Genomic DNA, 25,924 nt, shown 5'->3' with positions numbered 1-25,924 from the left:
TTCAGAATAGGGACCAACATGGGCGACAGCCTCAAGTAAAACTCGTAGGGTAAACCATCAAGCCCCGGGGATTTGTTATAGCCGACCTGCTTCAACGCAGTAATGACCACATGTTCAGTAATAAGACCATCACAGCTAGCCGCCCGAGCCGCCGTGAGGCGGGGCGAGTCAGCCAAATAGCTGCCAAACTCATCAACCCTGAGTCCGGGTAGTTGGGTGAAGCGCACCGATAGATGCTCCCGAAACCCCTCGCAGATCTCCCGAGTCGATACTAAAGCATGTCCTTCCAGGTTATGTACTTTACGAATGTACCCATCCGAACCGCGCCTTAAAGCAGCCTTACGCTCAACAGCGTCAACATTCACAGCCTCGTTAGAAACTTTCTTTAACCTAGCCCTAACTACTTGACCTTCATACCGCTCGCTAGCCAAGCGGTTGAGATCTTGTTTAGCTAGTGCTAACTCTAGGGGGTCCCCCCCCCTCCACCGCCCGGGTCAGCTTATCCTCTAAACGCTTCTTTGCCTTAGCCTTATCTATCGCGAGGCGTTGGCTATACTGGACAGAGAAGCGCCTAATTTTGGCCTTGAGACTAACCCACCACTTACTCCCTGTAACCGCCCCCACTAAAGCCCGCTGAATTAGCTCAGTGACCTTCAACCGGTAGTCCTCCAGCTCCAACAAGGTGCTGTTGAACTTCCAGTATCCGGCCAGTTTAGGCCTAGCACTTAAGTTCAAACGGGCCATAACAAGTTTATGGTCCGAGTTTCCTAGCAAGTGGAACGTGGGGCAAGATAGGAAGTCTACATCGCCTCTTCTAACTAACATCCGATCCAAGTAAGTGCTTGGATGGGAAGGCACTACAGGATGCCACGTCCACATCTCCCGCCCCGGATGATCCAGACGAAATCTGTCGACGAGATCGCACGAGGCCATCAGGTCAGACAGACTGCTGTCACACCACGCCGACCCGCTAGTCCCCCCGACCCTATCTATTTTGGGATCAAGGATTGCATTCCAATCCCCCATTAAAACTAACCGTTCCGGATCCACTAAGAAGCCCTCCAACCGTCGAAAAAAGGTTGCCCTCTCTACAGCAGCATTGGGAGCATAAACAGCAACAATCCGAAAAACACTACAATTAACAACAACATCAACAACAAGCGCCCGCCCGTCCTCGCCTGCCTGAACAACATTCACCGACGCTGACAGGGTGCGACTCACTAGCAAGGAGATTCCACGACTATAGGTATTGCCATATGCTGAGTAGACATCGTAATCGTTTACCAGCACCTGACAATCCCCGTCACAAACAAAGTGGGTCTCCTGGATAGCGGCAATATCTACCTTGAGGGACACCAAGTCTCTCACAACGCGCGAGGCCTTGCTTCGACACCTGATGCCCCTCACATTCAATGTAGCCAAGTTCAAAGACATGATCACTTACGTCAAGCGCTGTCACAGACGGGTCTGAAATCCTTGGCAGTGAGGACATGGCAGGCCTGGCCAAGGCTGCCGGTAAGTAAATCCGATGAAGGTGATCCATCCTTGGCCACGCCCCCCACGTCCAGGGGGAAGGTTAGCTTAAGTGCCCTGTATAGCGATGGGTGTACATACATGGGGATTCTACCCTCACATTTAAAGAAAATGTTGGTCAGCGAAGGATGGTCCCTATCCACCAGCTGCTGGCCTGGGATCGCATTCTTCGCTGCCTTAATCATTGCCCACATTCCTTCAGTCCTAGCGTCCTTGTTGACCCTAACGAAAGTGATCAACAAGGGAGCGTCCTTGAATTTAGTGGGGTCTGTTACTAGGTCTCCACCGACTTTTTCAAAGTTTTTTAGTTTATTGTACCGGACCTTCTGTTGTCCTTTAAGGTCCGGAGCCGGTTGGAGAGGGTCTGTTTCACAAATCCTGCTTCCTGGCAGGAAGGGGAGCTTTTTGGTCCGTTCAGTGCGGACTTTGGGAGTGGGGGAGGGGACCTCTTTTGGTTGATGGGGAGGCTGGGCGCTTGGGGAGGGGGTAGCCTGCTCGTTTTCTTCTTTTTGGCTCCTGTCACGGGATGAGGGGCGGGAAGAGTTTCTTGGAGCCTTTATAGGAGAGGGGGAAGGTTTTTCGGGTTGCTGGGGTGTTGGGATCACAGGGGGCTCATCCTGTGTTGTTGTTACGAGGGAGTCCTTCTCAGTCTCAGTGGGGGTAGGAGGGTTTGCGCGTGTCTTGCGGCTTTTCCTCCTCCTGGCCCTCCTGATCTCTGTTGCGCTCAGGGCCATAGAGACTGTTGTTGTCTCTTCCTCTGCCTCTGACACGGCCTCCTCCTCAGATTCTGGTAGTTTCCTCTTGTTTGAGGAGGAGGGTGTCTGTGTGTCCATCTTCTCCGTCTCGCTCTTCGGTTGGTCTTGGTCTTGGGTGACTGTCTGCAAGGATGGCTGTTTGTTGGTCTTGCCTTTCTTTACGACCGTCACCCAGCCTGGCTGTGCCTCTGGAGGATTTGCGGCCGGTGCGGGAGCAGCGGCTTGATTTGTTGTCATGCTTGTTCCCGCCGCTTTTGTGGGCTTCTTCCCTCCATTCCTCTTCGGACAGTCCTTTGCCATATGCCCTTGTTGTGTGCACAGCCAGCAATGGGGCCTCCTCCCTTCCACTATAAGGGAGAGTGTCCACTCTCCGAACTTGAGTGTGGCTGGGATGGCGTAGAATCCAGCTTTGTCCAGGACCATCTGTACTTTGTAGTCCCCGGTCATGATGTTTCTTAATCCGCGGACCGGGGTAACTTCCTCTACGTCCCCATACTGGCTTAGGATGGCCCCCAGTTGTTTGGCCTCCATATAGCAGGGGACGTTTAGAGCAGAAACATTTGCTCTCCTCTTGTTCATATAAATGGGTTGGAGCTTTATGTTCCTGCTCTGATGGCTGGTCCTGGACAGCCTGACTGCGTCCTCGGAGGTGGGGAGCAGAACATCCCACTGTGCGTAACTCCTTCTACAGATGTAGTTGGCGGGAATGTTCTGTTCCAGCAACACGTTCATCATGGTGTCCTTGTTGACGCCCGTCAGACCCCTTGTCTTGGTGTCTGAAGTTATCAGCGAGAGCACTCTTTTCTCCAGAACTTCCACTTGACCCGGGAGGGGTTGGATGTTGTTCCCCTGGGTATACTCCTTGTAAGTGGAGTCGAAGAGTGCTCTGTAGTCTTCGGGCGTCAACTTCCCTTGCTGCTCTTTGGGGCCCCATGCCGGTCCTCCATCCTGGTGGGTGTCAGCTGGACTCGGGTTGGGGGGCGTAGCTGGTGTTGCGGGGCTCTCTCTTGTTATGGGCATTTTTGGTTTCGGAACTGGGCCGTTACCAGGCAAAGTAGGCCATTGTGTCTTTGGTGTTGTTTCGTCCTGGCTTGGTTTGCTCTCCGGGCCGCTCCCCTTTCTTATTTTCTTCCTTTGCTGGGTGGCTGTCCCCTTGGGGAATGGAGGTGTCTCCCCTTCTGGTGCCGTGTTCCCAGCTGGAGCCTTGGTGGGTACTGTCAAGGGTGTCTCTCCTTCCAGCTTGCTTTTGTTACCACTGGCCGGAGAGTCACCCCTTTTCCGTATTTGGTCCTCTTGGGGAGTGTTGGGGGGCCAATCACTGTCTTCCCCGCCGAATAGTGAGCAGATGGAGGCTATTACATCTTCATTCAGCGCCTCGGTTTGGTCCGCGGTGCTGTTTTCCTCCTTTTCTGTTGGGGAGTCGCCCTTTGGGGGAGCGGGGGATGGGTTCCCCGGTCTTCCTCCCTTGGTTCTGCCGTCCTGGGGTGCAGCTGGTTGACTGGGTTCTGCACTTTCCCCAGCTAGTGACTTAACGGCAGCTTTTTCCGCTGGGTTGCCCTCGTGGGGAGCGGTTGCAGGTGCTTTTCGGGGGGTCGCCGCGGGCTGCGGCCCTACCCTCTCGCTTCCTTCCAAGGTCGCCGCGCGCCGGGGCCCTACCTTGTTTCCTGGCGCCGTCTCGCCGGGAGATGCATCAGCTCCCTCACATAGGGAGTCGTTAGCAGTTGAGATGCTGCGCATTTGGGGTGACGTACCCCTCCTGCCTGCATCGTGGCGGTTGCACTGGCCGCTGACGCGGACCAAAGTGTAGTGGGGGAAAAGAAATCCCAGGGGAATGGAGGGGGAGGAGGGGGAGGAGCGGACTTTGAAGAAATTAGAGTTTTTGACTTCCCCTCACGGGGATGTCGGGTTAGCAGCTCAGATCCCCCTGCGAGGGGGGAGAGCAGAGAAGAAAGACGCAGTGGGTGTTAGCGGGTCAGAGTGCCGCGTCGCAATTAAGAGAGAGAGGGGATAGGCATCCCTGCCCACAGAGGGGAGCAGAAACGAAGCACCCGCCCTACCCCACGTCACCCTACCCACTAACTTACCCCAACGGAAGCGAGAAAGAGAACCCTGTCTGCTCGATCCACTGGGAGAGCAGCGAAGATAGACAAAGTTTGGGCCTGGCAGGTCAGAGTGCTGCTCAGGCAATTAAGTGTGGAGAAATTAGACCATCCCCTGTCTCTAGAGGGAAGAGACCGGAACGAAGAAAAAACGCATGCAAAAAACACCAAAAGCAGGTCTCAACTACCAGCTAGTGGTGTTGGTCCCGAGATTCCAGTCTCCCAAAAAAGGGGATCGGTTTCCGGGTCCAAGCTCCCACAAATGTGGAGTCGGTCCTTTAGGTCCTGACTCCCCAAAGGAGGGGGTCGGTCCTTGCTAACGAAGGTTAGTATGAAAACACCTTAACCTACCCCGAAAGCCCGGTGGCGGAAAGTTTCGTAACTGAGAGAACAGATGCTACACTTTGATCTTGTCCTGAAGGCCAATTTAAGTTCGTGGGGACCGATGGCAAGCAAAATTAAATCTCTTTGCTACAAAATACAACTGATTGCGTTGTCCAGAATTCAGCAAGGCAATCCGGCACTGTTTTTCCAAACTCACTGTTATCTAAGGAATTGGAGGCTCCTCTCTCTTACTACATGAGGTTATTACATCATCTGTCTCTTTCTCTCACTGAAATGGAATTTATTCCAAATTTTCCCAGATTCTGGGAAAAATGTCAATCATCACTGTCTACTCACCCCAGGTAATTTATGCTAGTCCTAAAGCCAGAAAAATATTTTTCTCTTTCGCCTTTGATTTTGCTTCATTAATTTAATTGCAAGTTACTTTTTTGCCTTTTAGAAAATAAAAGTTTCATATCAACCCTATTTTGATCCAATAATTTTGTCTTAGATTGCTTAAGATATGGAAGAGATCTGATGGGTAGCAGAAACGAAATGGTAACAAACAAGAGTATGAATAAATGGGCAGACAAGAAATTTCTATTACTTTTATTGTGGAAGAGATCGAATCGATCATTATCATCATGGTGAAATGATATTGAGTTATTTAACAGAGATTTCTGTAGGTGTTGTTTGTAGAAGCTAGGAGAAGGGTCTTGTCTTGAGGAAGGCCCCTATTTTGACAAACTTTCACTCCTGACCTGAAACAGAAGACCTACATCAGATCTGTTGCCAAGATCACTGGATTTAGTGAGCAAGGGCTTTTCGCCTCCCTACTCTCTCTTTCTCACAGAAGAGACATTGCGAGTCTATATCTGCTCTATCATTACTTTTATGGTAGGTGCTCGACTGAGCTTCAATCCCCCCCCCCTTTGTAGAACGTTTGTGACAAATACGCATTTAGCAACAACAACAATCAACAATTTCCTTTACTTTCTAGAACAAAAAGAAAATTCCATGAGCACAGTTTCTTTCCTAGAACTGTCCGTTTGTGGAACAAGATACCGTGGGACTGCTGCTGCTGCTGCTGCTGAAAATTATGGGTCTAGAGTGTAAATGAAATTAACAATGTGTAGAGTAAGGTAAAATTTTGTTGGTTTCTGACAAACGAACTAAGCAGTTCAAAGAACATGCATCCGACTTGGAATGCACAACAAAAGTTCCTCTAATAATTAAAAAAAAAGTTTAATGTCAAATACTTTGTTATGCAAATATCTTCTAAACAAAAATTTTTTTTTTCTTAACTTTTATTTTTAATTTCTGTTTAACATGTCGGCCTTTTTTGGGGTTATTTTATTCCAAGCAGTTTGTTATGTTTGATTTGTTATCGGGAAATCCGATGTTGCCTGGGATTAAATGATCCACAAATGTGTCTCACTTCCAATACCTTGAGATAAGTGAAATCGCTCATTTTTCAATCAAATCGATTGATTGCCTGCTCTAGTTGGGAACCTACTGTGATGTATTAGAAGTAAGCTCACATGCCTCCGTACAGTCTACATTGCACTGCAGAGCACCTACTGTTGATTTTATTAAATTATTTTTATTTAATGGCTTGAATTAAAGTTTAGACTATTACATGGTTCAATTGTGCTTTAAACAGAAACAGTCATTTCGAACACGCCTCTGTCTTATTAAAGAATCTACTGTTGATTTTATACATCGGGCCCTTCTGCTTGTGCAGTGATAAACTTCTCAAATACATTTGTGATGTTAAGCTATATAAGGATGTTAACTTTTGTAAAAATTGGACTGCTCTTTCATTAATCAGATTTTTTCGTTTATCAATTTTCAATACTTATTGGGAACATTCCAATGCAAAACCTATCTAAGGACACTCCCAGACACAAAGTGTATTTAAACGAAATTAAAAAAAAAAATCGGGCCGATCGTTTCGGAGTCTATAGGAAACGAACTCACACACAAAGTGCCTTTTAAATAGATAGAGGTAAAGATTTGTTTCGCAGGCATATATTTTGTACTGAAATAATCTATGAACAATATGTTCTCTTTAACACATGGATGAGACGGTTACAGATACGACCCCACCACACCAAAGTAGAGCTAGGAGTAATAGTGACTGAGGGGGTGGGGAGATTGCACACTCCCCTAAATTCCTATACCAGATGCACTTTAAACTCATACTCATCACAAAGTGATATTAAGGAATTTTTTCAAGAACAGTTATAGATATTAAAAAAAGGTATTTTAGTTTTATTTTTGTTTGCAGATTTCGTCCTTTGAAATTCAAGATTCTTTGTATGTTGCTCAAAAAACTGCTGAGTTGATTGCAAGTTTTTTTGACATGCCCTAACTTGCTCGGATTCTTTATTAATACTCCAAGCACACACACGGAAGAAAAAGACTACAAAATATCATTTCAATAATGATCTGTATGCTAACAGCTTTTTAATTCACAACCATTAGTGCTTTGCTCATACAAGGGTAAAAGTTCAGAATTGTTAACAGTTGGGAAATCGTAAAATCAAATAACAACAACAAATAATTTCTAACAAAAGCAGTAGAATTAAATTTTCTACCAAATGGTATACTTTTGCTGTATGGAAACTGTAATAGTTTTTATTTCAGAATTTTATTTTGCTCAGCAATGTTTTGTTGGCATATGGAAAAAAAAAATGGTAGCCCATAATTTTGATATTATCACTTAACCTTATCCTGCTGGAAAGATAATAGAAAAATTTACTTACCCTAACACTAAGTCTAAATGATAAGTGCTTTCCCCAATAGAAACCACACGTTTTAACGAACATAAACTATAACTCTGTAACTATTTTTGTTTTGAAAGGCGATAAAACACTTTTCTTTGAAATAAAATTTGGAAATAAAAGTGCAAAGTATATGGATCGGTAGAGAATGTAATTCTGTTGCAGTTTATATAAATTATTTATTGTTTTATGTTTTGTTTACAAGTTTTCTACTATTAATATGAAACACGAAATGCAGACACCCAATATATAACCTGCATGCAGACACACTTTCATATATGTGGATTCTACAGCATAAAAATGTTTGCCTATTTTCTCTCTCTATATATATATGTGTGTGTGCACATTTGTTAGTTACCACCTCCCAACCGCTCCTTTTTGCGTTACTATTTTGCAATATTAAAGCACCACCCCTAGTGGGGACGGTACCACCCACTTTGGGAAACATTGTTCTTAACGATAAAGTTCACCAAAAGATATTTACTAAAATATGTATACCATAATTTATAATGATAAAGTTCACCAAAAGATATTTACTAAAATATGTATAACATAATTTATAATGATAAAGTTCACCAAAAAGTATTTACTAAAATATGTATACCATAATTTATAATGATAAAGTTCACCAAAAGATATTTACTAAAATATGTATACCATAATTTATAATGATAAAGTTCACCAAAAGATATTTACTAAAATATGTATAACATAATTTATAACGATAAAGTTCACCAAAAGATATTTACTAAAATATATATAACATAATTTATAATGATAAATTTATTCATAATCATATTATTGACACACATCAGTGTGTTTTTAATGGTATAAAGTATAACTCAAAATTTGATGGAAAGTATTTTTTTTTTTACTAAAACGATAAGAGTCTCATTCTAACACAACAACTTTATTGATTATCTTCGTTAGTATGTATGAAGAAAAGGAGAATTATTCGTGGAAAGAGTTAATATGTATGGATGTAAACAACAGATTAGAGAAAATCCTGTAGAAAGCTAGAGTTCATGTGTACCGTATTGAAGTCTGGATTTAGCGGTAACCATGTTGGATTATCTGTCTCCTCATCTATAGCCTTATTTTCTGGCAAATCAGCACATATAGAAACCTAGACGACCCATGTAGACTATGTTTGAATGAGAAATTAGCTATCTTAAACTTTAAAGAACCTCGAAATTTATTAAACTGCAGAAGTGAAATAGCAAGCGTATGTACACACAAAATAAATTTACCTTAGGATAACAGAAAAAGAAATAAACTACTACTACTTAAACTAATACTATTACTACTAATAATAATAACAATAACAAAAATGATAATCATGATTATAATAATAATTAATAAATAAACAAATGCATAAAAATACCATAGTATAACATAAAATTTAAATAAACACCCAAATTAAAACTAAGTCATATTCGATCACAAAAATGAAATAATTCTTACAAAAATACGAACGAAACAGGTGCACACACACATTGGCTGCAATAAATGGGTGTATGAACAACTAAGAATCTGATTGGTTGACTAGCAAACTTAGTATCACGGGATGTATAAAAACATGAAGCAACATCAATTCCATGCCATAGCCTGACGAATCTTCATAAGTATAAAACACAGAAAATTCCATTTGCCATATATATTTTCAAAACTTACTACATAGAAATTATATATATACATACTCCTGACCTGTTGGGTTGCAACAACTACCACTATTTATTCTATATCGATTTAATTTAAAAATTGATAAACTGTGACTTATCTGTTAAGATATAGTTTTTGTATAACTAAGCATAAGTCTCTTTACGTCTATATTATTATTATTATGATTCTTTTATTTATAATTTGAATATTGATATTAATAGAAAAAAAAAAATCTTGAACAAGACTAGTAAAATGAAGGTCAGTGTAGGAGTAGAAGTGTTTTGGTTTTCTGAGTTTCCCCAGACAAAGCTGGGACATGGATCCTGTTGAAGAAAAAATCTAGATCTGAGATCCGTAAGGTTTATTTTTATTTTTTTTTAGGAATTGATGTGTGAGTAATACTGTTGGGGAGCCATGATATAAAATTCTGTTTCATTTTTAAATTTCCGAAACAGTTTTTCATAGTAAATAACTGATGATCTCTACAATAATAATGTTAACAATAACGTAAATTTTTGGAAGCAAATTAATGCAGTTACTTATAAGCAAAATAGTATTCTGATAAAGGACTAAAAGTTGGATTTTTTTCATATAGCTTTAAAGGTTATATATATATATATATATATATACATATATATATATATATATATACATATATATATATATATATATATATATATATATATAAAGCACACACACATATAGTTACATATATATATCTATCTATATGTTGTAATGTAAAGTTATAAATTATTTAAAAAAACCTGTAAATTCTATACCATCTTGTAAATTACACCTTTAAAACCATTGTACATTTATTTTAGCCACGTTCCTAAGGCGTTCAAAAACGTATACTATTTTTTATTTATTTTTTTTTACACACGAGACTCTTCACTAGTTCAAGAAATTAAAATATAATTTTAACTGAAGCATATAAAAGCACCCAGATTTTAAATGAACAATAATCAAAACTGCCTGAAGACGACTGTTGAAACTCAGTTGAAAGTACTTGCAAAAAACAACCAAAAGAAAAAAACAAATGGACGAAGACGACTATGGAGTTTTCTTGCAGGGATTCAACCGAGAAATAAGAACAATAATTCCAAAAATTACAAAAAAAGGCTTATTAATCAAAAATACTCCGTGCTATTTAACAATACTTGTCTGAATGAAAACATGCTGCCTAAATACACAATATTATTATAATATTATATTATATTATATATATATATATATATATATATATATATATATATATATATATATATATATATAAAATCTTCTGCTGAGAAGCATTAAGGTTCAAAATACCATGGTGTAAAGAGTTTTATTTTCCTTATTGATTGGATAATCTATTAAAGTTTATTTAGCTTCGAACTATTTCTTATAATAAATATATATATATATATATATATATATATATATATATATATATATATAATGTGTGTGTGTGTAGTTTTAATGATTTAAATCATTTTTCAAATAATGTCCCAAATAAAAAGCATATACAATGGCATAATAATTATTCACATCTGTTTCAAAGCAGTGTTTATTTAAAGTCATACAAATTAACATCAATATTCGAAAAAGTTACAAATTCCACTAAAAAACAAAATATTAAAAGAATATATTCATTTATAAATACCCTAATGAAAATTTATTAATTAAAATTAATTCCATGTACAATGTGTAAAATACATGTACATTTGATTCTTCCTATATGATCCTTCAAATGCTTAAATAATTCTGACAGGTTTTTAAATTTCACAGGAAGAGAAAGTTCAACTGGTTCGTACCCATGGCGAAGAAATGGAGGAAGTGGACCATTACGTGGAACACATCAAACAATTATCAACTGAAAGAGATGAGGTTCTCCAGAATTTAGAACTGGAAAACCGGCAGCTCAAGGAACAAGTGGTACAGTTGACAGATGATCCAAATGCAAGTAGGTTGTTCCTTTTTTTATTTTATTTTTTTCAGATATTATGGTTTTCATTAGACTATAGAAAAAGTGTAAAATATTATCTGGCCTTTTACCAAACTATATATATATATACTTTTTTTTTTCTGAGTGTTGTAGCCTTGCAGGCTGACCACTAAGATAAAGACAGCAGTATAATTAACAAAAATGTTTTGGTAAATGTATGTTATAGAAGTACACGTCATGATTCTTGGACCATAACTGCCAAGAATCACTAAATCAATGTTTAGATGTCACTATGTTTATAACCTCTGACTAAATCCATTATTCTCAAGATGGGTAGATCAGCTTACCCCATAACAGTTAGACTATGAAATACGTATAAAATATTGAATGGCCTTTTACCAAAATAGGCGCTCCACAATGAAGTAAAAACTCGATAGTGAGCTTATTTTCAGATAAATAACATAAAAATTAGCATCTCTTTTCTATAAAATAAGTCGAACATACAAACCAATCATACAATGATCAGAAGATAGTTTGTGATTAAGACTTCCTTGTGATTTACAAATCTGTCTATATGAACCTGTTGTCTGTTAACTTTGTCTTGAACTCTGTGTCTTTGCTTCTGACTAACAAATTGCCATTTATTATTGTTCTGTATTATTGGCAAACATAAGATACTTTGCTACTATTGATTAAATAGATGACTTTGTCTAGCTCAGCCAATTGCAAATATGAAACATTTTTAAATAATCATCTAAAAAAATCGACATTTTTAAAATTGAATAATATAATAAGAACTCGTTTACCATAAAAGTGTGTAAACAAGTAAAAATTAAATTGATTTCATTGTATCCCGGACTAACATTGATCAAGTAAGACTAGCATGTTAAAAAAAAAGTATAACATAAATCAATATTATATACAATCCCATGTATATATTAAAACATATGCTCACATTCAAATACAATATGAACTCACACACTTGCACATAGACACAAAATGAGCAGCGAGATTGGATATTGATATCTGATATGTGGTCAGAGTAAATGAGACCAAATATATATTTTTACATATTAGAAAACTTAAATATGTTATGAAATATTTTATTAAATGACTAGCGGGGGTACCCGGCGTTGCCCGAGTGTTTGTTTCCGGGACGGGGGGGGGGAGTTTTAAAAAATGTTATGGTAGGTAAGTAGGAAGGATCAAACCCGGAGTCATGAGTAAAAGTAGGAAAATAAAGTGTGAAAAAAAAAACAAAAAAAAAAACATCTGCAACGTTAACAGTTCGGCCACCAAGAAAAGTCCATTCCAGTTGTTTAGGAAAAAAAAAAAAAAAACGACTACGGTAGGTCGGCGTGAACGTGAAAATATAATGTGAATTGTCCAGCACGCTAACCACTACGCCACAGAGCACTGCAGCTTAGTTTAGTGATTTTAAATAACTTCACATGAAAGAACTACGAAGCCAAACCGGTGTTCTCTTCTCAACTGTTCCTTGTGAACGATCCCCAAACGGTGTTAAATGGTGGCAGGGGGAGGAGGAATTTATTAGAGAGAAAATATTTTACCACTTCCATTGATCTTAACCGATTTTGGCCGTGACTTCTCAGCAGAAAAAGTATAGAAATCTAAGATTATCGAGGAATTTGAGAAATAATAAGCCTATAACACACCTCAGATATTGTTCTGCCGTTTGTGCATATTATATTTGCATGAAATATCTTGATTTTTAATCCTATTAATGTCAAAATCAGACAGGAAAAAATGAGTTCATTTTATTTATATAGAGCAGATTAAAATCGCTTAATTTTTTTCCCCTAAGATTTTCAGTGTAATACACCTTTTTCAAAGAAAACTTCCAAAAAATTTGTTTCTCTTCATTTTTCTGGTGTGGATCAAGCCCTCGTGGAGAAAGAAAAGATTCATCTGGTTTCATTGACAATTGTTGTAAGTCTGAAGTTAATGTGAAGTGTATGTGCTTGATTTAACATGAATTTTAAATAGGAGTTAGGGCACATCTCTGAAAACATTTTGTAAAGTGAATTTGAAAATATTAGAAAAACAAAGTGTTATGAAATATTTTACTAAATAAATATTTTAAAATCATTTTTAAAAATATTTATTGGAGACTTTTGATGTTATACACTTTTTTCAAAGAACTGTTATTTTTATTATTTTTTTATTTTTCATTTTTCTGGTGGTATTGACCTACAGAGGTCAGCCCTTCATTGTAAATGAAAAGATATGTTTTCATTTCATTTTTTTTTTTTTTTTTGCTTGCATTTTTCATACATGTCACTTGATATCTAAATCTATTTGCTTTTATTTTGTTCACATATTCTGTGATTTTATTTTCATTTCCTGTTTTAAAGGTGAATCTCAAATTGTTTTCTGTTTATTTTTATCTGCTCAAATCTTTACATGTAATACATAACAATAATAATCTGATACCATTAGAACCATTGTCTTGGAATGTGCATGATTACCATAATACCATTGGGAAATATGGAAGCAAATATGTTGACTTGGAGCAATATCAATTCTAATGTAATAATGTTTTTGGGAAACGTATGGACCTACAATTTCTATCCTAGTCAAGAGTAAGGTATTATTTTGTCCTTAAATCACCCAAAAAGGATTGATATGCCATAAAACAGACAAACCAAAGAAAAATCCTACGTCAGTGGACTTTGGGTTTTGCCTTCGAACTCTTGCTTCTATTATTTTGTCCTTTAGTCCTCACATTCCATGAGCAATGTTTCTGTAAAAAGGGGAAGTATTCCTGTTTTCTGGGTTAGAATACATGAATCTAATACTTATTGCAGGCTAGTTTTTGACTTTGAGGCATTATTAATATTATTATTATTATTATTAATACTTCCTAAATCAGATGGCTTCATATCTTATCTGGAGCGATTTATATAAATAATAATAATAAAAAAAAAACAAGATTGAACTCTTTGTCAGCAATTGTGAATGATTTTGTCACCCATATCATATGTAATTCGTCCATGAGAAAATTGTTTTCTGAGATTTTTCTCTCTTTTTCTTTTTTTTAGCCCGAGAAGAGCTGGAAAAAATTCTGGAGCATCAGGGACTTGAGGAAATTGCTGACTATAGCCGATTGGAGCAGGTTGCATTCTTACTTGCTGAACGTGCCCAGTTGTTGGATGAACTGGAAGCCCTCCATGAGCAAAATAAGATGTCTACAAAAGATGCTAGCACACAAGTTAATGATGACAAGAATGAGATAGAGAGTGACATCGATAAAAACAATGACAGTTTAGATAACAAAAGATCATCGTCAGAAAAATCTAGTTACAAAGAGCAGAACATTACCGAACATTTTGATGATGATGTTGTTGGTGTTTTGAACCAAAGTGATGATTTTGTTGGTATTTTGAACCAAAGTGATGTTGTCCAGGAAAAATATTTAATGTCCACTACTGATGCTAACCATGCTGTTTCTTGTGAGATTGATAAAGCCGTGTCCAAGTCAACCAGTACTGAAGATTTTGATTGGATGCAGCCAAAAGAGATGCAGGATGCTGGCACTTGGATAGATGGTGGGCTGGAATCCGATATAGATTTGCAGAAACTCTTAGAAAAGGAACGGAGGGAATTTGAGGACAAGCTTCAGAAGCAACATGAATTCTGGCAGACAAATGAGAAGAGATTGAAAAATGAACATGAAGAAGAAGTCAATACTGTACTTGAAGAAAATGACAGGCTGGAAGAGGAACTATCTGAAACTAGATTGAAGGTTCGTTCTGCTTTCTACTTTTAGTCATTGAACTTTTAGTTACCGTATATTTGGCATATAAGGCGACTGTCAGATAAGACGAGGTACAAAATTGGAGCAAATTTTAATAAGTTTATCATCTATTGATTGTATAAGACGACTGCTAAATTACGAAACCATGTTTGTTTAGTCTAGGCTAGAGATTGCAACACTTGGTATCTTATGAAATATTGATTTTTAAAGATGATTTTTTTTAACTTTAAGGATTGTCTTATATGCCGAAATATACAGTATTTGTTTTGTCTGAGCTATTTCTGTTTATACGTATATTACTAGACGAATACTGCTCCCAGGATAGGTAAGATTAATGAACAGAACAGTTTTGCTTCAATTTTACAAAGACAAAAATTTGATATTTTCTAGAAACTCCTTTTTTTTAATGGAAGCTGATTGTCTGTTCAGGGCAAATACCAAGTATAAATTTTACATGCTGACTAAGAAATAAATTTTTTTTTTTTTCATAGAAATGTTTGGATACATTTAGCAACCTTGCCAATTTTGGATAGGTATTAGTACTCAGAATTCAAGGATTTGTGACGTCATGGATGAAGTGTTAAATAATAATTAGTTTTAAGTGACAGTTTTTTTAGGGAAAAGATTCAATCCTTAGTGTTGGCAATACTAAAAATACAATTACAAATTAAAACTTCTGCCTGGTCTTGGTTGATGGGATGAGAGCAAACTACACCCATGGATTAAATAAAGAATTCTGTTAGAAATTCCATACAGATTCCCAAGTTTGACAGAAAAATTCCAGAGTTTGATAAGATACACCTGGAGATCAGAAATTACATTGGCCAAAATGCTGTGAAAAATAACATCCAAGATGAGAACGGTAATCAGAATAATTAAAATTTTCAATATTTATATTTAATAAAGCAACGTTTAAAATTATAATCCGACAAAGAAATAATTATAACAATTCAAAGTGAGTGAAAGTGTAAAACCTTAAATTTAATTTGTTTTTTGCATTCTGTTTCAGATGGAACAATTTGAAAAACAAGTTGAAGAATTGAAGCAAAACAACGGATCTTTAGTGAATCCGTGTCAACAGGGGAAAAAAGAAATTTCCGAAGAATCTGGAAAAGGTGAAATTTGTTTCCAATATAAAACATCTCTAATAAATATGCATTGTGTCTCTGATTCAATGTCCACATGAATAAATAGCCACTCTTTTGTATGCAAGATACAAGGGAGATAGTTCAGTATATTTTCAACCACACATACACAGCAGCAACTGACTAAAACAATAGTATTGTTCAAGAGATTTAGAGTAGTAATAACATCTAAATAAGTAACACAAGTTTTTACATTTAGATAGCTCAATAGTGCAATACTAGAGCTATAAATATACCTTACCGCGTTACAAGGAACAGACAGTGATGTGTTTAATCATTTTCAAAATATTTTATTTGTAACAACTTGCATACAATTGTTTTGCCACCAATGTTGGCATATAATTATAATAGTTCATTCATTATACTTTTGAATAAAAGGGCAATTTCCTCAGCTCTAAGCTTCACATCCTATGAGCAGGATTCTGCTATTAAACGTTTAAGATATATAAGTTATATTTGCCAGAAAAATATTTAAATATACTCTAAAAGTGGCAAATTTTAGTAAAACAACTGTGGATGTTACAAGATTGTCCATAGAATTTCATTTGCAAAATTCACAAAAGAGTAAAAGAGACCCCTCTTGTTATTTTTACGATTACCGTTTCCATTTCATTTCCGGTTGCTCCTTCATTTTTAATTGATTTTTTATGGTATCTTTTGTTTATAAAATTGTTGGATGAAAATACAGAATAGGTAAAGAAAAGTCCCTCCTCATGTTAAGAATGACTTTTCTAAATAATAACGTTTAGAAAAATTATTAACATGGGGGAGAGGAAACCTAAGGTAAAGTAAATAAATTAATCCTAAAGGTAACCACCCATCTATGTATTGTGTCTAAATGTATGGAAATGCATTCTTTGAATAAATGGAAAAGATTATTTAGAGACATTTCTATGCATTTCTTTTTTAATAAAGAAAAAAAAATCGTTTATGGTTTGATTAAATTAACTTTCTGAACAACTAACAGCATATTTAGATTGTTAAGGAACAAGTTAGATTTTTTGAAATATAAAAATGTTATTTTGAGAGTAAGCCAATTAAAAATACATGTCCATTGACGTTTGGGTAGGCATGGTTTATAACTGATGTCAGATGCGGTATCATGTTAAATCAGTTCCTTTCATCTGCTAGTAAAATTGGAATGCTTAATCTATTATTGATCACATATTACAGATTTAAAGCTTTAACAATATGGTACAATATCTTTAGAACATGTGACATAGCTTTGATTACAGACATTAATCTATTAAATCTAAATGTATATGATTTTTTTTTTTACTATTGAATTAAAGCTCTGCATAATGACTAAATATGGGTTCGAATACACAAATTGAATGAAAACGGTTATTTATTTTATTTAGAAAGCGAAATATTGATTCTTTTATAAATAGGACACTGGATACATGTAATATATTTTAGAAATCAAGAGGCTATGCATTCAAGATAAAATTTACACATTATGGTTAGAAGCAAAACAATTCACACAATAAGTTAATGGCTTACTATTGCAAGACTCATTTATATAAGTTTATACATCATCAAATGAATTTTAGCAAATTTCATAAGAATTTTTAAGAGGGTTCTAACAGCAGAAAGAAATTGATAAATAAAGATGAATTTTATTCTTTCTTCAGCGTAATTATGTAGTAAGCAGCACTATTATATACTAGCAGACCACCCGGCATAGCGCGGTCGTAAAATATGCATAATTATGATATTTAATTTATGCAGATTTTATATTTATTATTATTATTAGAACCAATACTTTACTGATTGTTATATTGTATCTAATATAATAAAAAAAATACAAACAAAACAAAAACAAAAAAACTGAGACATGCCCATGCGAGTATTATATTTTTTCTAAACAGTTCACTTCAGTAAATAAAAAAAAAAATACTTGGGCTAAGATTTAAACCAAAACCTAAACACATTGAGTCAAATACAATGAGCATTACACCAGCTTGTCACGATCTTTAAAAAGTGTTTTCAATCCTACTTATTCTTAACATAAGAAAGCTGTCATTTGAACGATTTACATATGTGCAATCGTAAAACAGTTGACGAACACATAAAAACCTGATGACCTCCAATTTTTTAATTTTGACCCCTTTGCAGCCATTTTTCTGGATGAAAACCGATTAAAAAGTTTTCCACGTGTCTGAATACCAAATTTCAAGTCTGTAGATCAAAAATTTGTTGAATTTATAGATTGAGAGTTGTCCTCATACCACTTTTATAGATATACAGATTATTTTATAGATTTTAAAAAGATATTCCTTTTCCTATTTATAGGATAGGAGGATCAAATAGGTGAAATTTCGATTATTAAACATAGGTGATATTTAATAAAAATTACTTTTATACTTATTGATTAAAATAAATTTTAATTTACTGTTTTACGATATTCTATTGTTTCACAGTTGCCTCTAGCCCAGGAGTAACAGTAAGGAGATCCAGTGATGTTGCCCTACGAAAGGTTATCGGAGATAAAACCAAAGTTGAAATGGAATTAATGTCTTTGAAATCTCAACTCAAAAACCTGGAACATGAAAACAAAACGTTCAAATCAAAGGTGAGAACTTAAAAAAAAAATCTATTGGGTCCGTCTTTTTTTTATATGTGGAGTCTTAGATTACATGACGATGGGGTAGGGAGTTTCCTATTAGTATATTCAGCCATTGGTTGATTTATCTACATGGTCACCCCTGTCTCCAAATGTTGTGACATTGAAGTTTACTTCCGCTTTTCTCCTCCTTTTGATTCAACCACTTATATGGCAACATGCGGTCAGTTTCTCTTTCATCACGACCAAATTTGTTGATGCACTTCTGAGACAAGACCAATAGAAAATCCATTTTTTTGTAATCTGTAAGTCCGTCTTTTCATATATCCAAATATTAACCCTGGCCTAAAATGGAAAACCTACATCAAATCTGCGACCAAATTCACTGGAAAAATGGTGGGATCATTTTACCGCTCTAAAAAATATCTCGCCCCTGACACAATCTACCTCTATGAGAGTGGAATGTGTCCTAAGATGAAGTGCTGTTGCTACATCTGGGGAGGATCTGCTAAGAGTACCCTTCCTGTATTGACAGAGTACAAAACTGTCTTCAAAATTTAGTGGGTAAGTATCTTTTCACTTCTCTACCTCCTCTTTCTCACAAAAGAGACGTCGTGAGTCTCTCTCTGCTCTATCGTTACTTTCATAGTAGGTGCTCGACTGAGCTCCAATTCATGGTCCCCCCACTGTAACACATTTGCCACAAATACTTATCTAGCTACAACAACCAACAACAATTTCCCTTGCTTTCTATTTGTGTCCAAGACTAAGCGAAAATTCCATGAGCAGACTTTTGTTCATAAAACTGCCCGTCTGTGGAGCACAATACCATGAGGCTGCTTCCCAGCTGACTATAACATGATCATTTTCAAATTTAATGTAGATAAATTCTTAAGCTATCTTATTAAATAAGCCCTATCCAAGTTTTAACATTACTGATCATGTTGCCTCACCATCTGTATCGAACACATTAACCCTTACCCTGGAGTAGCCTTTGAATCCTGATAAGAGGTACCCCCCCCACCACCAGTAAAAAAAACTTTGACAGTGTGCATATTAGGTGTATTATTTTTAAATGCAATAAAATCCTATTATATTTTATAAGTACGGTTTTAGTTTTCTTATGTGCTAGAAAAAATAGAAACTTCACCTTTATAGTGTAAAGATGACTCCGGATAATCAGAGAAGCAGAATAATCAATAAGAATTATAATCTAGATGGTAACAAGATGTAGGTGTGGGTCAAGGTTGTGTTTGGAATGCGATTGACTGTTTTGATAATTTCAAGGTTGGAGCGAAAATGAAAATATACACATTTATTAGTTTAATTTGAAAATTTAGAACACCCGAATGTGATAACTTTTTATTAAAAGATTAAAAACATTTTTAAAGTTGTCTTAACAACGAAAGTTTAAGAAAAAAATAATAGTTTAATCATTTAATAAAAAAATCATATGCGGTATTTTACATTTTCAAATTCAACTTATAAAATAATGTTTGCAAAGATGTCACCGATTTTCTTTATACAAAATTTGCGCTAACCATGCAACTTGCATGGATTCAGACTTTACAGCAACTGTCAGCAACAACAGACGTATACGTTTTCTCTCTCTACATACCCCCTTAGGCTAATACCACTAACAAAATGAAGAGAAAAAATAATTAAATTTCTTCTATAAATAAATTGTTTTTATAAAAGTCCAGGAAAAAAAATGTTTTTAAACATTTAATAAAACTGATATAACATTATTGCGTTTTTTAACTTCTCAAATTAAAATTATGTAATGTTTTCAAAAAATGTGGCCAAGTTTCTTTGGTGCTTTTTGTAATCGGCGTCATTAGTCCAAGGGAGATAACCCTATTTTACTAACAGAGTCGTTCAGTTTCATACAAGAATTTGGGACGCTTTTAAATAAAACTTGAAAAATGCGACGATATTGTAATTTTTACTGAACAAAACATTCAAGCAATTACAATTACAAAAAAAAAACAACAACAAAAAAAACATGTTACAAAAAATGCCCTGGAAAAGTCACTTCTGATTAATTGTAAGAAAGAATTTCTTTTACAACTACTTTATTTACTGCAACAAAATTTTAGAACATTAATAACAAAAATATAAAATACAAAGAAAACGCAACTTGCAGGAATTTTAGGCTACTTTTTTCCCCCTGAATACTTTTTTTGATTAAGAAAACACAATTTTGTTTGTGGACATTATCACGTGACAAACAAACAGAGACGAAACTTGACAAACGCATTCTACATTTCCTCAAAGTTGTGTTTTCTTAATAAAAAGTAGTCAACCTGACCTCTTCGATATTTACAGCGAAATGATGTCACACAAAATTGAAAACCAAGAAGGTATTAGTGTAGGCGGTCGTAACATCAACAATTAAAGATATGTGCATAACACTATTCTCATCGCAGACTCTGAAGACTGTGGGAGCCTTTTCTAGTCTCACACAAAAACATGCGTTCACATCTCAAGCTATATTACTTGTCACATACATACGCGCACACAAACATACACGCGCACGTCCACACACGCACATATATTCACGTTCACGGACATACACTCACATTCACGTGTATACACACACACACGCTAACGTACGCACATGTACGCACAGATGGACGACGTCACTTCCCTTTCAAAGGAAATCCACACATGTGCAAAAGACCACCGGAAACAATTATAAAAGCAAGAGACAAGCTGTTTCCAGCTTTTTTCGGACCAGCTCTTGAGAGAGGTTCGGCTAATCAGCCACCTTCCTTTCGGGAGGCGCGCGCCGGTGCACGTCCCGTCCCCTGCTATTATGTATGCGGCACGAGCTAACAGACAGTATGTACACTTTACACGTTTTCTATCTCCATGGCCTGGATTGACTTTTTCTCATTTTTTCTCTCTCTCTATACTACAACAGACTTTCCTCCTCACCAGCTAACAGCGAGAGATGCACACCAAACTGGATTGACTTTCTCTCTTTCTCTCTCTATGACAATAGACTTTCCTTTTCACCAGTAAACAGCAAGAGATGAACGCAGACATGAACACGTGTTGTACCCTTTTCTTTCACTTGTTTCTTCACAAAATAAATCCTAGTTCGTTTAATTCAAGTAAACGCGTTGTTCGTTCCTTCCTCAAAGTAATTCATTTTTCCTTCCCCAATTCAAATCATTTTTCCTATTTTGTACGACTGGTGGATGTATAATATATCCACTAGTCCACTACAAGACAAATCGCAACAAATACTGACAAAAGTGATGAATGAAAGTAAAAAGAAAAAGGCTGCAACTTAATGCTAAGAAGAATGCAAAGTTATCTTCAAAAAGGCTGAAGTACCAAAATGCAATATCAAATGTAACGGTAAGACCATTAGACGGGTGGATACAATCAAGTATATAGGTTGTACTATTATGTCTGATGGTAAAAGTTATGGTGGAATCAAGACAAGAATTGAGATGGCAAAATCTGCCTTCCATAGCATCGAGTGCAGTTTACAAAACAGAAACATAAAACTGAACACAAAAATCAGACGTACATGCAGTCAATTCTCATTTCTGGTTGTGAATGTTGGACAGTAACGAAGGCGCCTGAAGGTTGTTTGGAAGCAGTGGAGATATGTTTTTTAAAGAAAATTCTATGAATCTCATGGACAGAAAGGAAGACAAACAAAGAAGTCATGCGTAAGGCAGAGTACAGCAAATCACTACTCAATATCGTCCACACCAGACGGTTAAAGATTTTCGGCCATTTAATGTGGCCGGACAGCTTGGAAAAAAGCTTCATGTTACAAAAATCACCAGAAAAAAGAGCAGAGGGAGATAATGAACAAAGTTTACTGACAATCTCAACAAGGTCACTGGAAACATGACTATGGATCTCATCAGAAGGAGCGAATGCAGAAGAGACTGGAGAGCCATGATCATCGATGTCTGCAATAACAGACCTGATATCTGAAGAAGTAGTGGAAAAATAACAATTTCTCTCCAGTTAGTGTCACTTTTCCTTTTTTTTTTTAATTGTGTCCCAAATTCTCTTAAGAAAATTTGAATTAATCTATTAGTAAAATAGTTATCTCACTTAAACCAATTATTACGTTTGCAAAAGTGCCATTTCTTTATTCTTATAAACATTTATTGTTTGTTTTTGGATGTATGTACATCAAAGAATTCATGGAAAAAACAACAATTATTTGAACTGTGGTCACCGAACGAGCTTAACTTGAAATGAAGATGAGCAAACGTTCCATCTTTTACTCTTTCCAGCAGAGGCTAGGGAGGTGACTGTATATTTAAAAATGAGTGTATCAAGATAACGTTGATTTTCTACTACAATAAATTGTTAACTATAAAAAAATTTTTTTTGTTCTGACTCTTCATTTTTGCTGCAACTGTTTTCACGTTTTGAGACCAATTTTGACCCCCTTACATCTAGTAGCTATGTACCAAAATTCATAATGATCGGTTAATTAGTTTGAGTGAATTTTGTATATATGAATATATAAACATGCACAAAAATCTATTATGATTCCAGGTTAATATAATTCAGAAGTAAAGCATCCAATGAATTTAACAAGGTTTATACAATATCAATACAATACACAGTGCTCAATATCAACAGAGCAACATATACTTTTTATTTATTTTTGCATAAACATTTAGGTATCATTACACATATATTAGTATGTTTCATTAGACATTAAGAGGAGATTATAGATAGATATATAAATACCCGTTCACATACACCTTTCATGATAAAGCTAGAACCCAGAATTAGATAGAATCAAGCAATTGCGTCGACAACGGACAACGCCAAACCCAAAGTGGGTTTCGATGTACTGCATCTCATCAGTGACGTGCTCCGACATAGGTGCGAACCCAGGTCGTCGCACTCATGAAGTGTGCAATACTGACGACCTAACCATATGGCTATATATATAGAGAAAGGTATGGGCCATATATATATATATATATAGAGAGAGAGAGAGATAGATCATGATGTTATAATCATTAGATCACTATGGACGGACGTGTCGACATTTGAAAATAAATGTTTAAATTTCAATGATATTTCTCGTGATTAAAGTTGGCCGTGTGGTTTGTTCCTTGCTAATGGAGTCAGATGACTTTGTGGCCGGGTTTGAAACTCCTGACCGGCTGTAATCATGACACTCTGCATTGATGATTCCCAAAATGATGAATCACTAGTGCTTGTAGGTATTTAAAAATTATTATATTAATAATTATATATATCTCAATGTGTGTGTGTGTATATATATATATATATATATATATATATATATATATATATATATATTGATAAATTATCCCTTTAATTGATATATTTGTTTATTAAATAACATAGGGTTGATATGGCATAAAATAATCAATCCAAATGAATTAGAAATATTTAACTAAAATGAAGAAGCAAAGTAATTCAATGTAGAATTTTTTTTCGTTTAAAAAAAAAAAATGAAAACTTTTGAAAAGCAAATAAACTTGATGATTCACACAAACTTTTTTTTTAGGTTGATGAAATCCAAAGTGAGGCTGAACAAGAACGAGATCTCCAACAGCAACTTCGATACCGAACAAATAGTTTGAAGATTGAAGTTGAAAATTTGGAGAAACAGCTGGAAACAAAAACGGTAACAAAAAAGAAGTTTTCAAATGATAAAAACAAACCTGAAAAAATTAATAATGAATATTCAAACTAAAAATTAATAATATTCAAACTAAAGATTAATAATGAATATTCAAACTAAAGATTAATAATGAATATTCAAACTAAAAATTAATAATGAATATTCAAACTAAAAATTAATAATGAATATTCAAACTAAAAATTAATAATGAATATTAAAACTAAAGATTAATAATGAATATTAAAACTAAAGATTAATAATGAATATTAAAATTAAAAATTAATAATGAATATTCAAACTAAAGATTAATAATGAATATTCAAACTAAAGATTAATAATGAATATTCAAACTAAAAATTAATAATATTCAAACTAAAGATTAATAATGAATATTCAAACTAAAAATTAATAATATTCAAACTAAAAATTAATAATGAATATTCAAACTAAAAATTAATAATATTCAAACTAAAAATTAATAATGAATATTCAAACTAAAAATTAATAATATTCAAACTAAAGATTAATAATGAATATTCAAACTAAAAATTAATAATATTCAAACTAAAAATTAATAATGAATATTCAAACTAAAAATTAATAATATTCAAACTAAAAATTAATAATGAATATTCAAACTAAAAATTAATAATATTCAAACTAAAGATTAATAATGAATATTCAAACTAAAGATTAATAATGAATATTCAAACTAAAAATTAATAATGAATATTCAAACTAAAAATTAATAATGAATATTCAAACTAAAGATTAATAATGAATATTCAAACTAAAGATTAATAATGAATATTCAAACTAAAAATTAATAATATTCAAACTAAAAATTAATAATGAATATTCAAACTAAAAATTAATAATGAATATTCAAACTAAAAATTAATAATGAATATTAAAACTAAAAATTAATAATGAATATTAAGACTAAAACTTTTGTATATCTTACTCGAAGAACATGGTCAAAGTTTGGGAGAAACTGTTTGGGCCCTGGCCTTACTTTATTGTAAAAAATTGTTGACAGCGACAGATTATCTGTTTGTGTTGTGAAACAGCAGCACCCTCCATTTAGTTTATGTGCCACTTGAATTTTTCCATTCAAACAACAGCTTTGGTTTTGTAAAACGTGTACTCATAGTTAGTAACCATCTTCCTGGACATAGGGCTAGTGGTCAGGTTAATGAAAGTATGTAGCTTTATTATTTTATCCCATACATATCGTCATATTCGATGTTTGCATTGTGATATATTTACTAAACCAATTTTATCGCAAACAGACATATATTTGTTTTAGGTGGATAGAAATATTCAATTGGATATTCCAAGCTGAAGGTATTACTCAAGAAATTAACATGCTCATGTTAATGCATGCCAATACTTTGCTTTTACAGAGGAACTGTTAAACTTTATATGATATTGTATTGTTGTGACCTTTTGGGCTGTCATCATAGCATAGTATTTGTTAACTGTGGCAAGCAGAGCCAAGGGTCAAAACATTATTGTTATTATTATTATTATTAATTGATTTGAGCGACGGTAGGTCGCTGGATAAATTATGATTAGAAAAATAAACAATTAAATTAGGAAAAAGTGATTGACATATAATAATATCGCAAAAGGAATGTGAAAATAGAAAATAGATGTAAACATGACTTTTGGGTTTGCATAAACAAATAACTAGATT

At 35.0% G+C, this 25,924-nt stretch overlaps 1 protein-coding gene across 2 annotated transcripts in view; it reads left to right on the top strand.

The window, feature by feature from the left end:
• LOC145290401 (uncharacterized) overlaps positions 1–25,924 on the top strand; it is a 179,332-nt gene that overhangs the window by 71,794 nt on the left and 81,614 nt on the right. For both annotated transcript variants that reach the window (XM_080136484.1, XM_080136486.1), the window contains exons 3-7: positions 10,930–11,104; positions 14,149–14,852; positions 15,874–15,979; positions 18,433–18,584; positions 24,109–24,228. In XM_080136484.1, the coding sequence (XP_079992610.1) occupies positions 10,930–11,104; positions 14,149–14,852; positions 15,874–15,979; positions 18,433–18,584; positions 24,109–24,228 (1,257 nt within the window). The remainder of the gene's footprint in view (positions 1–10,929; positions 11,105–14,148; positions 14,853–15,873; positions 15,980–18,432; positions 18,585–24,108; positions 24,229–25,924) is intronic.

The sequence above is a fragment of the Euprymna scolopes genome, chromosome 2, assembly GCF_053919585.1.
Source record: "Euprymna scolopes isolate OS-2025 chromosome 2, ASM5391958v1, whole genome shotgun sequence".
Taxonomy (NCBI): domain Eukaryota; kingdom Metazoa; phylum Mollusca; class Cephalopoda; order Sepiida; family Sepiolidae; genus Euprymna; species Euprymna scolopes.
This window is presented reverse-complemented; position numbering and strand designations above follow the sequence as displayed.